Source organism: Sceloporus occidentalis, unplaced genomic scaffold (assembly GCF_023333645.1).
Source record: "Sceloporus occidentalis isolate IW3139 unplaced genomic scaffold, rSceOcc1.0.p SCAF_14, whole genome shotgun sequence".
NCBI lineage: Eukaryota > Metazoa > Chordata > Lepidosauria > Squamata > Phrynosomatidae > Sceloporus > Sceloporus occidentalis.
The window spans coordinates 5,517,875-5,532,609 of NW_028316994.1; the positions used below are offsets into that span (position 1 = coordinate 5,517,875).

The 14,735-nt window shown below is 42.9% G+C and overlaps 1 protein-coding gene across 1 annotated transcript; it reads right to left on the reverse strand.

The window, feature by feature from the left end:
* Positions 1-1,869: 1,869 nt before the first annotated feature.
* Positions 1,870-8,085, reverse strand: TMEM150B (transmembrane protein 150B). Its single transcript, XM_089481231.1, has 6 exons — positions 8,021-8,085; positions 6,419-6,478; positions 5,376-5,443; positions 4,151-4,278; positions 3,034-3,211; positions 1,870-2,118 (listed from the first exon to the last, which is right to left on the reverse strand). The coding sequence occupies exons 1-6, from the start codon at positions 8,083-8,085 to the stop codon at positions 1,919-1,921; spliced, it is 699 nt and encodes a 232-aa protein (XP_089337357.1). The 3' UTR covers positions 1,870-1,918.
* Between the last annotated feature and the right edge of the window lie 6,650 nt (positions 8,086-14,735).

Consider the following 14,735-nt stretch of genomic DNA (forward strand, 5'->3'; position numbering starts at 1 on the left):
AAGGCATGAATTTAGCACCTGCTCAACATGCTTGGACTTGGACACACTCTGATTAATTCTCCTTGCTGCCTGCTCTCTGGTAAAACATGGAGACATCAAGACCCTTATATATTTCTCAGTCCTGATCCTGAACACAGGATTCCACCTTGCTCTCTCCCATCCAGATCCCATGTGGAATTACTTCCTTCTCAACCCAAATTCCTTTGTCATGTCCTAGAAATCTTGTCAGAGAACCCGACAACTGATTTTAGCTCTCATTCAACCATCTTTCAGTAAAGCTTGTAAGCATACACTAGGTAAAGATGGTAGTCACACTGCATCAAAAACTGCAATGACTTTAGTTCTACGTTATATGTTCTGGTTTGGGGCAACAAAATATGCTCCTCCATGGACAGGATAGCAGTCTGAGACTTTCGGTTTATTAATGTGCCTCCCATGAAACAAATGAGATTGGACAAGAAAAAAAAATCCTGTTAGGACAAAGTTAAAAGCTGAGATTGGCAGGGAAAAGCCAATGTTTAACCACCTATGGAAGAGACAGTTCGAGGAAATCCCCTAAGGGAGCACATAAAAAAGAGACTCTGAATACAGTGTTCATCCCTATGATGTGACAATTAAACTAATTTTCTTTTGTACAGAGTAGGGAAGACTGGTACTACAAGAGTTGTTGATCTGGCACTGCCAGAGCTGGGAAGGGAAGAATGGATCCATCCACAGAAGACGAATGGGGATATAAAAATGAGAGAGGATGTGTGTGCTTGTCTTCGAGTCTGGGTTTCATAGCACAACATAATAATTGGACCTGAACAGACAGGCCAAAATAAAGCTGCTTTGGGTCACTTTGAAGGTATGCTGTTTAAATGACATATGCATCTTAAGAGGCCAGAAGCTGCGCCAAAGCTGCACTCCAGTCCATAGGACTGGAGCATGGCTTTGGCACGGCTTCTGGCCTCTTAGGATGCATGCATCATTTAAACAGCACACTTCCAAAGTGGCCCGAAGCAGCGTTATTTTGGCCTATCTGTTAGTGTCCAATTGTTTCCTCCTGGCAGCTTCAACTGGTAATAGTGCATATTTATGGGTGTTTAGAGTGGTAGGTAGGATGACACAACCACTGTCTTGGATACTAGTAAACTGGTGTAAAATATTCACAAATTCGCCTGCACAGTTGGCTAGATCATAATTGGCACCAAGATCCATTGAACTCAATAAGTCTGTGGAAAAGGATTTTTCTTCCACTGCTTCTTCACCTACACAACAATGTGGTGGATCCAAAGACTAGAAGGAATAACCCCATCATTATCTCATACAAACAGCAGAGTTACTAGGCATCTCCATGAGATAAAAAACCAGACAAATCCAAAGGCTGGTCCTACCAACTGAGTTGTGCGTATAGCCAACTAGGTCACACAAGGAATAATAGTAACTAATATCTTTCTGCCACACTGGTTTTCTACAGCCAAGGAATTTGACATGGAGCTTGAGGCAGGATTTGACTCACTTTGCTGACACTACCAAAAAATAACATGGACGTGTAAAGATATTGGCTTACAGAGGGCTGTTAGTGGTTCCTTCTTTAAGGGAAGGCAAACAACCTGCATGAAATGGTCAGTGGAAGAACACAGTTGAAATGTTACAAATAACAGTTGGGAGTGTTTCTGCTCCTTTGCAGAATTAACCTGGTCCGATATGAGGAGTCGCAGCCAGAGACACTTTTCTTTGGAGTGGCAGAAGGACATGGCTAGGCCATCTGCTTCATTTTAGATTATTTCCCCCTTGTAACAGAAAGTTGGAATTACTTTCTCTGCCAATGAAAAGTCAAAGTAAAGGAGGAACGACTTTTCCCACTAGAAAAGTGAACTTGGAGATCCATCCATGAGGGAGCGATTCACGGAGAGCATTTGTCCCCATATAGATATCAGAGCGATAGAGTCTGTGTGGACGCCTGGGTGCCTGATGTTTCTCGGTCTGCCCGTTGATGATGCACATGGACTGAGCAGGTCCCTATATGCCAGAAATCCACAGAGAAGAGGCCAAAAAGCAGGAACAAGTCCATGGCCAGAGCCCATTCACAATGCGCTGCCTCAGAATCTAGTTCCAGGTAAAAGAGTGCAACCGCTAGGGTTAAAGAGTCAAGGAGAAGGACCAGCCAGTGCTTGTCAATACCAATCTAGATCCAAAATAGGGCTGGGAATTGGCCAGTGTTGGCTTAAGGCCTTTTGGGAGGAGGGTGGGTCTTGGGAAATATGCTACCTGTAGGTCTCATCATCCTAATTTGCTCAAGCAACAACAGGTCTAATACACACCTAAGAGGAGGCTTTCTGGGTGCTAACTTTGACACCATCCTTCTAAACCTGGATTGCCTGTGCTCTCTACTAATATTACATTATTTGAAACTATGTGATGATAAACACTATGGATTTAAATGTATTTTTCCACAGTTCTCAGCTTCTCAGGCTGACGTAGGGAAACTGGCAACTATTTTTCACTTCTTCCCCAGGGACTCATACCATATTTCTTCCCATTGGCTGCAACTGTTTCTTTGCTTCCACGAAACTCTCCATGGACCAACCACTGATTACTTACAGACTGGTACCAGTCCAGGGACTACCATTTTGAGTAGTGCTGCCCTATGTTTATCTGATGTAGGAAGTCAACAATTTATTCCCCAATGTGCCAGGGACTGGGACCATTTTCCTGCTTGCTACCATTGTTTATTTCCTGGAAACTCCACAAGGACTGGCATCCCATGGCTTGTGGACTGGCACCAGCCTATGCAGCACCATTTTGAGCTGCACTGCTTTACAGCACCTCACCAGCACACAAGGTTAGCAGCTCTTCTAAAGAAAAGTTCAGATAGCTGAAATGCCATTTGTTCCATGTCCTTCAACCTCCTTCCTGACACATTACTGCCCACTAACCTTGAACTCTATCCTGCTAGCACCACATATAATACTAAATCCTAGCCAACAGTTCTTACCTGCTTCTTTCCCTCCACTTTCCCTATTTCTCTAAATGCCATGTTGAGGATACTAGCAATGAGGAAGGCAGAGCCACAAAAGCTGAGAGAGAACCGAAGAGATGCAATCCATGGTCCTCCATGTCTTGGTTTCACTTGATTGGTCAGAAATGTCTGGATCCAGAAATAAAGGATTCCCCCCACAAAAGCCAAGAAGGCCCCAAACAGATGGGTTTCCAGCTGGTTGTATTGCTGTGGAGGGTGAGAGGGGGAAGAGAAGGAAGAACCGTCATAGTGCAGGGACATTTCCCCCACCAAAACCATTCAGTGCTCAAGTTAACAGGCTTGTAGGAATAGAAGGAAATTGTTCTTTATTGTCAAGTCTCCTTCAACCCATGGCCCTATGAATCAGAGAAGTTATTCACACAATGAGCCTCAGTCATCAACTGCTCTGCTTAGGTCTTGCAAAGATAACTAGTTGTTGCTACTGTGTGCCTTTAACTCAGTTGCCACTTATGGTGACTATCATAGGGTTTTCATGTCAAAACTTGTTTGGAAGAGGTTTGCTTTTCAATGAAGAATACACACCCTTAGGTTGAGTGTGACTAGTCAAGGTTACCTAGTGGGTTTTCGCTGGGCAGAGATTTGAACTTTGATCTCCCAGAGTCCTAGGCCAGCACTCAAACCACTATGTCACATTGGCTCCCTAGAAATTAAATTCACAAGCCCTACTCCCCAGCTAAGATGGCCAGTCTTCTTTTGCCCCAAATCAAGAAATGCATCACTGTTAATAAAGAGAACAAATGAGAACAGAGAGTTGTAGAAAATGTGCATATTACAGGTAAAGATGCAGAGTTAGAAGCAATGGCTGTCTGTCATTTAAATAAAAATGCAATGAATGTACTGTTGATGGGCGACTTCCCGCTTCCTACAGGCCTCCCTCTCCTTGTGGCTATTTATCTTTAAACTATACTTGAATCAAACAGCTTTCAACTAAAGTGGAATTAGGGATTTTTTTTACTGAAAAGGGGACACAAGCTCTTTCCAATTCTAATGCTAAGGTGATACTTAAGAAAGGTAAGGTGTGAGCCTTTGATGCTTGCTCCTTGTAATATTAGCATAGCCCCCTTTAAGATCTGCCCCATTTCTTTATTCTATGATCACCTTGTCCCTTTTCTGGCAACCTCTTACCTGGAAGTTGCCCACAATAGATGCTCCAAGGGCACAGAGTAGGCCTAGAACAAGCCCAATTATATTTAAACGGGAGTGACAGCCATAATCCCGCACTTGTTGGTACTTTAGGAAGCAGATGACTACACCTGGAAGAGACATCATATTGACTTTAATCCATGAAATCACTGAGCTTGGTGCATTTAATGTTTAATCATCTATTCCCCAGCCCATCCCCTGCTCTGTACCTATCTCCTGCTTCTTAAGGATATGACTACTATATCTTCACTTGCCCTCCCCTACCATCCATGAAGGTTAAACCAAATAAAGTTTGTTTTGTATGGAAATAAAGAATATGCATTGGCCCTCCGTATCCACAGATTCTTCATTCATTGATCCAACCATCCACAGCTTGAAAATATTTTTAAAAATATATAAATCCATATAAAGCCAACCTTGATCTTGCCATTTTATGTAAATGACACCATTTTACTATCCCACTGTATATAATCGGACTTGATCATCCATGGATTTTGGTATCCTGAGTGGGTAGTCTTGGAACCAAATCCCAGCAGATACCAAGGGCCCACTGTAGCATACAATGAGGCTGTTATGATGGCAAAAACTGGGGAATGGACAAAGAAACTGATTACCTAAGAACTTCAAGTATTTTCTTTTTTTAAACCAACTCCCAAAGCACTTACTGTCAGTGTTTGCAATCATGTCCCATGCGCTGGCATACACAAAGTTTGGAAAGAATATTTGAGATGTCATATGCCAGACTTGTGATTTTGTAAATATTGCAACTCACATTTATAGTGGCAACACAATTGCAATGACCACAATAGACAGACACACGCAAACTCACCTCAGGTATGGATCCAGGCGACCACATCAGCTAAAGGAATTCTGTGATGCTGGAGACAGGGCCCTGACTGATGACACTTCCAGCCCCCTCCTGCCACTGAGGCACGGTGTGGATTTGTTGCATTGTTGACAGGAGGCGGCTGGAGGCAGAATTGCAACCACTATGTGTTAAACCTGCCTGGTCTCCCTTCAGAGATGAAATGCCTAAAGAGGGACATGAACTCTGACTACAACTCTAGCACTGGGAAAAGGACAGGCTCACAAAGCCAGTCTCATGATTTCACAATGACTCAAAAGTTCAGGCCAGTTCCCTTATCAGAAGGGCCATGGGAAGTGCTTCTGATATCAGTAGCAAAGTTATACAAGAGACCAGGTTTACCTAGAAATGCTCCTAGATTAAGAACTTGACCAAACAGGCAGCTCTGGGGTGGGTATGCGCCACAGGTGCTGAGGAGAGACAAGGTGGGATGTTTCATAAGCTATAAGTCCTTTTTGAAGCTGGATCCTTAAGGTGCCCATTTGCCCTGTGTTTCTCCACCCCCCACCCTCCATTTCAAAACAGTTTTGGGTGGTTTTTGTACAAAATTATCCCCAAGGATGGAAGCCTAACTGAAATGCATTTTATTTAAAACATAACTATTTTAAAACATATTAATTCCAATTTGCCCAAGTCAATATTTTTAATGCATACAAGCATGCATACACAAACACATTAACAGCATATTTACTTGCTAAAAATAAAAAGAAAACAAAGAGGCTTAGGCTACAACACATTCAAAAATCCACACCACAGTGATACCTTTATGGAAGCAAATAAAATGCACAAATACATCATGCAGCATTTGTTGTATTTTGCTGTCTGGCCAACACAGCAACCTCTGAATATGGTTTAAAGTGGTTCAGAGTTGGGCTACAGTGTCAATAGCTCTGTCTATATGCCAGAAAGCATTAGGGCTTATATTAGCAGTTAAAGGAGAAGTCTCAGAAAGCATTAGGGCTTATATAAGTAGTTAAAGGAGAGGTCCCATTATATCTGGAAGGCTGCCTTCAGTTAAGCCTTGCAGGCTCTACCACCTTGGATACCACATCCCTTCATCAGGCTGTCAAATGGTTTTTGGAAACAGATAAGACTTCCTTGCCTGATATATTAAAAAAAAACCAAGAGGATGAAACATACTTCTTAGTACTGTAGAGGCTATTCTGTAAAACAGGCAATCACCCAAAAGGCTATGATCCTTACAGACAAGCTGACTTCCTGAAGTGAAAGAAGTTAGAAGATAGCCCATGAAGATGACCCTAAAATGGGTTATTGTTGTGTATTTTGTTGTTGTTTGGGTTCAAACATATGCAAGCATGTACTCACACATGCATATGCACGTAGATTCATGTGTTTCAGGTCTTAGAAATCTATTCAAGCTGTACCTGATATATGGAAATACTTTTGTGATGTTTACAGAACCATTTTCAACCGCCATGGCAAACCTGAGGAAACAGGAATCCCACATGTGAGACATCTAGGGTTGCCAAACCAACTTTCATTATTTCAAGTAACTTCACATAGTAATAGTACTGTCACACTTCACTGCCATCCTCCCACAGCCTTGATACCAAACTGATCTCCAGAGTCAGTTTCCTTGCAAAAAGAAAATCTTGGAAATTTTAAGCTTACTGTACCTTCCTTCTTTCCTGGCATCGCCAACAGACCATTGAATGCAGGGTGACTCTAGCATACTTAACAAGATAGGAATCACCTGCAGGTCAGATTGCTCTTAAATGATATAAAGGAATCCTGACTAACAAAGGAATTTCTAGCACAAGCTTTCAAGGACTCCAGTCTGCTCCATCAGGTGCATCTGATCTTGTATCTGATGGAATGAAGTCTAAAAGGTTTACACTAGAAATGTCTTTCTCTCAGTTCCTCTCAAAAGTACTACAGGATTCTTTTACATCTTTTTATGCTGATTCAGACTAACATGGCTTTGTCTTTGAATGCTGCTAAATCAGGGATGCGCAATTTGTGCTACCCCAAATGTTGTCAGATTGCAGCTACCATTGGCCACACTGGCTAGGGCTGATGAATTCTTTGTTAGACTGTAATTAAATGTATAGTCTGCATAATGTAGTGGTTTGAGCATTAGACAATGACTCTGGAGACCAGGGTTCGAATCCCCACTCAACCTTAGAAACCCATTGGGTTACCTTGCATAAGTCCCACTTTCTTAGCTTCAGAGGAAGGCAAAGGCAAAAACCCTTCTGAACGAAAATTTACCAGGAAAATCCTGTGACAATGGTACTATCTAAGGCAAACCTAAGTCAGAAATGACTCAAAGGAACACAACAACAAATTTAACATATATTGCTAAAAACAAGAAAACAAAAGGAGTATGAGGCTGCTTAACATCAGATCAGTTTTGTGTTTTAAGATCTACCTAGTCCTATATTGGATACTTTGAGTGGGAGCAGTTCTCTTAGAGATCAGATAAGATATACTATTTCTTTCACCTGTTCTTTTTTTAAAAAAAACAGAAAGGCCAATGCCAGGGGTTGAGCTTGGCACCTTCTGCATGCATATCCCAGACAGGGTGACCAGGTATCCTAACTGCAAAGGAGGACAAAGCACCCAGGAAATGGAGGACATTACCAATGAAACCCTACAAAGACTCATATAAATATTAATTCGTGCTTCTTAGCCATGCTCCAAATGGAGGACATTTAGGAAATCCTCCTGGATAAAAGGCTGAAATGTAGGACATGTCCTGGCAAAGGAGAACATCTGGTCACACAGGTCCCAGAGCCCCTCTCCATTACCATTCTCAAACCAGATCTGAGCAGGCATCTCCCCAACTCAGCCAGTCTCAAGCCATAATCATTCCTCCCACACTAATTCCCATGCAACCATGAAATTAAATTTCATTTCATTTCAAATTTAAATTTCATTTCAATTTCAATTGAAACACAACTCAACCACGAAATGAACCAAAACAAAGGAAACCATGGAGCCCAACCTGGTACCATATTACTCACACAACCCAGAAGCCAATGATACCGCCTGCAGCCAGTAGCACGGGAAGCAGCACCCAAAACCACATGGTGGCAGGACACCTAAAGAGAGTGAAAAATACAGGGAGATCATCAAGAAAAGCCTTGGAAGCCACAATTCTTGGGTCCAATGGGATAAAAGCAAAAGGAGGCTGTGGAAGATGCTGGATCCCTGAATACTAGTCTGCCATGGTGACAGCATGGGCAACATTGAGCCTGAGGTGGTGGTTTTCTTCTTTCTTTTTCTCTCACTCTTTCTTTTTGGAAGGAGAATACAGGCTAATGGGTTAGGAAGTACCCAGCCCAGTCTCCTTGGGTTCCTTGGCTAGGCCCATGGACAAGATATTCTCAAAACTCTGCTAAGACCAGGAGCTGTCATCTTTCTTCTCCAGAAAGTCCCTGCCTTGCTCTGTGCTGGTGGGATGAAAGACAAGAGAGGGGGGAGATGAAAGATTTCCACTCAAGGTGTACTTATAAACTTTCCCAGCCACACCTCTCCTCCTCACCAGCCAGCCAAATGACTGGGGCTTCTGGTAGCAATTAAAGCAAAAGACTCCCAGCTAATGTCTGCTCAGGCAAACGTGGGAGAACCTGTAGCCCTCTATTGGTGATGAGACTGCAACTCCCCTTAGCCCTAGAGACCATTGCAAAGGGTGAGGGATGCTAAGAGATACCATCTCTGATCTAGAGCTGTAATTCTCAGACTTTGGTCCTCCAGGTGTTTTGGACCTCAACTACCAGAAGCCTAGTTGTGCAGCTTGATCAACAGTCAGGAATTCTGGAAGCTGAAGTTCAAAACATCTGGAGGATCAAAGTTTGGCAACCACTAATCTAGAGGCTATTGGGTTATGTGGCCCTCCAGTTGCACTAGTACTGCAACTCCCAGCAGCCCTTAGCCAGCACAGCCAATGATGAATGCTGGGAAGTGCAATTCAACCACATCTGGAGGGCTGCATGATTCCCACGCTACAGGCAGCATGCCCTGAAGTTTGGGGGACTGGCAAAAGTCTGGTAAACTTTTACCACTTGGGAACATGCAAAATCTGAGGTTTCTTCCAGGACACTCAGAGAGTTTGGTCATCAGGAATTATGGTTAATTTCCTGAGTCTTTGGAGCTAGGTAATAAATGGGTTTTCCTTACCCTGGTGCGATCGGCTACCTGTGCCGTCTGTGTCCCTTGTTCAGGAACACACCTTTCTTTCCAGCAGGTAGAAAGCATAGTGTGCCAGAAGGGTGCCGTCCAATAATCCTTCCCCAACTCCGGTTGCTCCTGATATCGGGCAAAGGGCATAGTGACGGTGCCATTAGCATGAGACTTTTGTCCCCAAAGAGCAGTATGGACCTGGGAACAAAAGAGAGGTTGAAGCTGCACACAGTCTTGCAGCAAATTAAAGATGAGCACCTTTTATTGGGAATATAAACTTTTGTAGATTTCAGGCTACTTCTTCACGTGTGGCTTATGTCTTTGAAAGACCATTATCTCTGTATCTTCTGGTCCCATCACCATCACAGGCTCCTTTGGTCAGGACATCTCAGTGGCTGCTCCCATCCTCTGGAATCCTCCCCTTCCATGGAAGGCTAGCCTGGTCCTCTCTTGGCGCTCCTTTCATGATAAGCACAGACCTTCCAGTTCCAGCAGGTTTTTATGGACTACTGTAATTCCATGCAAGGAGCCTTCTCATGGGGATGGATGGGTACTCTTGTTTTAAACTTTGAATGCTTTTTAAAATGATTCTATATTGCTTAATTTATAATTTTAACAATGACAATCTTTTCATTGTGCTTTGATTTTATTGCTACCTTTGTAGCTAATTTTGTTTTATTGTTATCCACATTAGGAGAAAAGCAGCATATAAATGCAGTCAATCAACCGATGCAATAAATGCATATGTCCAATAAAAATTGCTAGTGTTTAAAGGGCCACAAAACTTTCATTATTTCTGCTGCAACCAGAGCCAGATTCCCCATTGATACAATTGTTCTAGGCCTCTCATTGCTTAGTGCGGCAGGAAAAAGTACAACCAGTCATTTCCTGGATTTCCCAATGTTTTTGTTATTATCAATGTTTTTATGTTCATTAAATAACTAAATAAATATGTTTGAGATCAGCCTGCTAGTCTCACCAATTTCAGGGCTGAAAATGGTTACATTCAGGCAGATTTTTCTGCTTGCTCTCTGTTATGTTTTTGTGCTTTATTTATAGTGTATTTGTTTATTTTATTTCCATGCCACCACTTCTAGAATAGCTTTGTCGCTGTTGTTGTTGTTGTGATGTGCCTTCAGTTTGACCCCATCTTATGGTGACCCTATAATAGGGTTTTCTTTTGGGGGTTTTTTGGCAAAATTTATTTAGAGACAGAGTAAGTTTGTCATTGCCTTCCTCTGAGGCTGAGATCTCATCTGCATCGCAGAAATAGTGCAGTTTGACACTGCTTTAACTTCCAATGCCATGGCTCAATGCTTTGGAATTCTGGGATTTTTTGTGAGATGCTTAGCCTTCTCTGTCTGAGGACTCTGGAGCTGCAACAAACACATCCTGATGTGTCTTCTTGGGAAATGAAATCCAACAACACTGGTGGCCTCAATGTCGGGGACCCACAAGCTGAACAACGGAATTGTATCTAAAGCCCAGCACACCTCCTTTTGGATGGCAGAGGGGCACACTGGTTCCCCCTGCCCTTTTCTCATGTTAAAATAAAATGGCAGTGAAGATGAGAAACAAACAGCAGTAAACACTCTTAAGGCATCCTGAGTTGCTAGACATGGTGAGCATACTCTCCAACTGGGACAGGGACAGTCCAGTTAATATTCTGTCATCCTACATTTTCAAATGCTTTTAAATGTCCTAGTTTGTCACTCCTTCCCCCATTTCCCCCCTTTTGCTCTCAACTTACTTCCATTGCTGCAAAATGGGTTCAAAGTGCAAAGGCGTTTGCACTTAACTCAGCAGGAGGTGGCAGCTGAATCCTACCCTTCCCAGGCGGCTCAGGCAAAAGCAAACTGCTACAGCCTCTCCTGGATTTTCAGGTCTTCCACATGAATAACTTTGCTTGATCACCCTCTGATGCTGCTCAGCCATAGATGTCCCAGTTTGTAACTGTGAAATATTGGAAGGTTTGGAAAAAGCCAATGGCAAACCAGCTTTGAATGTTCTCTTTCCAAGAAAATCCTATGAAATCCATGGGGGGGGGGCACCATAAGTTTACAGGTGATTTGAAGGCATAGATTCATGAATATCAGGAGCAGCAGCCACAAGCTATGCTGGCTAAAAAATACTGGGAGCTGTAGGATATATCTATATATTACTCCAGAAGTAAAGTAGGACCTTCCATTGTCTTCCATGTTCTGTTACTATGACAGGTTGAACTGCACTTTGGAATTGGTTACAGGTTTGATGTAACCTGCAATTTACATGAAGGATGAAGTTGTTTGGCAAAATGATAGGAATCTTGAAGAAACTTGAGAAGGACCACTTCTGCAGGAATTTCTGGAAGGCCGATCCAGGTAAACAGGCCGATCCAGGTAAACCTAGGGATCAAAAAGCAGCTTTAATTATATATTTTATGACTGGTGAAGTGAAACTCTGTAATTTGAGATAAGATGGCCTGTGTGACTTCTGTCGTGTTGTGAGGTCGGTGTTGTTCTTGTGTGCCTTCAGGTCATTTTTTGACTTACGACAACCCTAAATACATAAGGCCATATCATGGGAGTTTCTTGACAAGATTTGTTCAGATGAGATTTGCCATTGCCTTCCCCTGAGGCTGAGAGCATGTGTCTTGCCCAAAGTACCCAGTGGGTTTCATGGCTACACTGTCAATTGAACTCTGGTTTCCAGAGTTGTAGTCCAACATTCAACCATGCACCATGCTGGCTCTCCATACGCTTAGATTTATCATGGAAAACAGAATGAATATTAACTGTTCCTTATAATGCTAATGTCTCATGCTGTTAAACATTAGCAGTATAAGCAATGGCTAATATTTATTCTGTTTTCCATGATGAAGCAAAATGTAAATTGTTCTTAACATCTGCACCTGTGTCTTTGTGCCTAGCTCTACTATTGAACTTGTGTGTTCCCCAGATTAGAGGGGAGCAACCTTAATATCCTCCAATATTTTACAGATAAAAATTGGGAAATGTCTGGCTAAGCAAAATCAGAGTGTAGTCAAGATGGCACATGTTATTAAGGCGGATGAACACAGAAGCTAGGAGAGGCTGCAGCAGTTTGCTTTTGCTCAAATTCCATATTCCAATCAACACCTATTCGGACTGGAAGCTGCCACTTAAAATCCTCCATGTTGCCTTGGATCAACTCAGGGGAATGGTAGGAATTTAACATTGTGTCTTGTGGACTCCTTTATTGCTGAGTGCTAAGGGGAGCATTACTCTATGATCAACTTTAACTAAAGGTTGCACTGAAAGACCTAGAGACTGCGAGGGAGAATGCTCTGCTAGGCCTTTGTCGCTCCCCCCGGTCCCCTGTCTGGATAGAAAATCTTTAGCAGCATCAGCATGGAAAGGATGATTAAATAACAGTAAAATTAAATAACACTAAATATCATGATGTATGATGTAGTAGCTTGAGCATTAACTCTGGAGACCAGGATTTGACTCCCCACTTGGCCACTCTTTCAGCCTCAGGCAAAGGCAAAGGCAACAAGGGCAGTGAACAAATCTTGCCAAGAAAACCCTGTGATGGGCTGGTCTTAGGGTTGTCATAAGAACCAACTTGAAGGGACACTAATAAAAAAATACACACCATACCACTATCAGCAGTATCCCACCAAATGATTAAAAAGACCAAACAAATACTAGGCTAAATAAGAAATGTGGGAGTGTGCCCATTTGTGTGTCTCTGTGTGTGTGATACCAGATGCTTGTAGCCCGAGAGCCCTGGAGCATTGGTTCCAATTACACCATTGATCATCCTATCTTCACAACAGCTATGCATTTTATGACTCTGGAAGCAAATGGTTGTGTAACCTGAAAAGCTGACATTTGTCATGCCACACTGCCTGCAGTGATGTGGGGTGATATATGTCAATGTGCACGTTTGTGTTTGCACACCTTCCTATTCCCTCCTTCCTCCTCTTTGTGATGAAGTCCTCTGAATAGGAACATTGCCCTAAACCTAATTGTTAATCCCAGTTGCCATAGACCCATTACTGAATCAATGGGAGAATTGAAAGATGTAGGATCAGTAAGTAGTAGAGAGATCTTGTAGCACCTTTGAGACTACCTGAAAGAAAGAAATTGACAGCATGAGCTTTTGCAGACTTGAGTCTACTTCCTCAGATGCATTTGGACCAATTTTGATTATTTGCGGATTTAATTGATCTGCTCTCTCTAGGAATCTCTGGGGCCTCCTCCAGCATGACTTATCTGGAAGCTGATCATAGAGTGTGAATTGCCCATGGTCACCCAGAGGGTTTCCATGGCTGAGCAGGGATTTCAACCCTGGTCTCCCAAGACGTAGAAGGTTAACACACAGGAGGCTAAGGGCCCAAAGAGGCAGGGTAAGATAAAGCTGCTTCGGGTCACTTTGGAGGTATGCTGTTTAAATGACACATGCGCGCTGGTCCTTAGGACGCATGCATCATTTAAAGAGCATACCTCCAAAGTGACCTGAAGCAGCTTGATCTTGGTCTGTCTGTTGGGGCCCTAAGTGCCCAAATCCTGTACAGAAATGGGATTTAAATCCTGCACAGAAAGTGGTCGAAATCTGCCCCTTTTTACTTTTGGGAAAATCCCAAAAGGAAAAAGTCCAATGCTCAAACTAACAGTACACCCCATGCTGCATCTTTAATGACAGCAATGGGTTCCCATAATCAAGAGCCATTCTCTACTCATCATGCTGGGCTGTATGTTCACATTCTTTGCTACATTCTTGACTCTGAAAAGCAAAAGCTACACTGACAGGTTTACTATGAAACTGTAGCTCCAAAGGCCCACAGAGTAGTAGTTACTGTTAATACCTGCAGCTAAAGACAATGTCTCTTCCTTGGTAGGGTTTTAAGTCTTGCAGTTCCAAAAAAGGTAACAAGAAAGAAAGAAGAGGAATTATTAGTAGCTATTTTACGTCAAACTCTGTTTTCAGTGGCAGCTTGCCACCCTTTTTGAATGACTGTCCCCTGTCCTGCCCTTTTGTGACCAGAGTGACTGTGGCTGTCATTTTCATCCCTTCCAGAAGAGCCCTGGGGTCAGAAAGTCCAAATTTCTACATGAGATGAGGTAGTCTAACGTTTTATCTCTATGGAGACATCTCTTCATTGGTGGGCGGGAGCTAATAGATCAGAGCAAAACACGAGGAGGATCTATATGAGTGGCAGCTAGAATGACCAATAAAAGAGGGGTACATTTCCTCCCTTTAGGGAACCATCTCTCTCCATTGGACTCTGATAGAGCAGAGAAAATTAATAGGATCTCAGGGAGGGAGTGACAGATAAGTGACCAGTATAAGAGTGCTACATTTCCTATCTCTATGGAGCCATGGAGTAGGCGGGACCTGATGGACCAGAGCAAAACACGAGGAGGATCTCTGTAAGTGACAGCTGAAGTGGCCAATAAAAGGGTGGCGGGAAAGACTGGAGGAATCCATATAACTGACACTCTAATGAACCAATAGCATCCATCAGTGCTGTTCCGCCCCCGCGACTGTTCAAATGACGAGTAGCAGCGATCCAATAGGAAACGAGAAAGT

Bases quoted from the DNA above. Each gene is read 5' to 3' on its own strand.
- TMEM150B (XM_089481231.1), bottom strand. From the start codon at position 8,085: ATGTGGTTTTGGGTGCTGCTTCCCGTGCTACTGGCTGCAGGCGGTATC. The intron at 4,279-5,375 runs GTAAACCTGGTC...TGTCTCTTCCAG, and splicing joins TAATCTAGGAGCATTTCTAG to GTGTAGTCATCTGCTTCCTA. The intron at 2,119-3,033 runs GTATCCTCAACA...CTTTAACCCTAG, and splicing joins CTCTGCCTTCCTCATTGCTA to CGGTTGCACTCTTTTACCTG.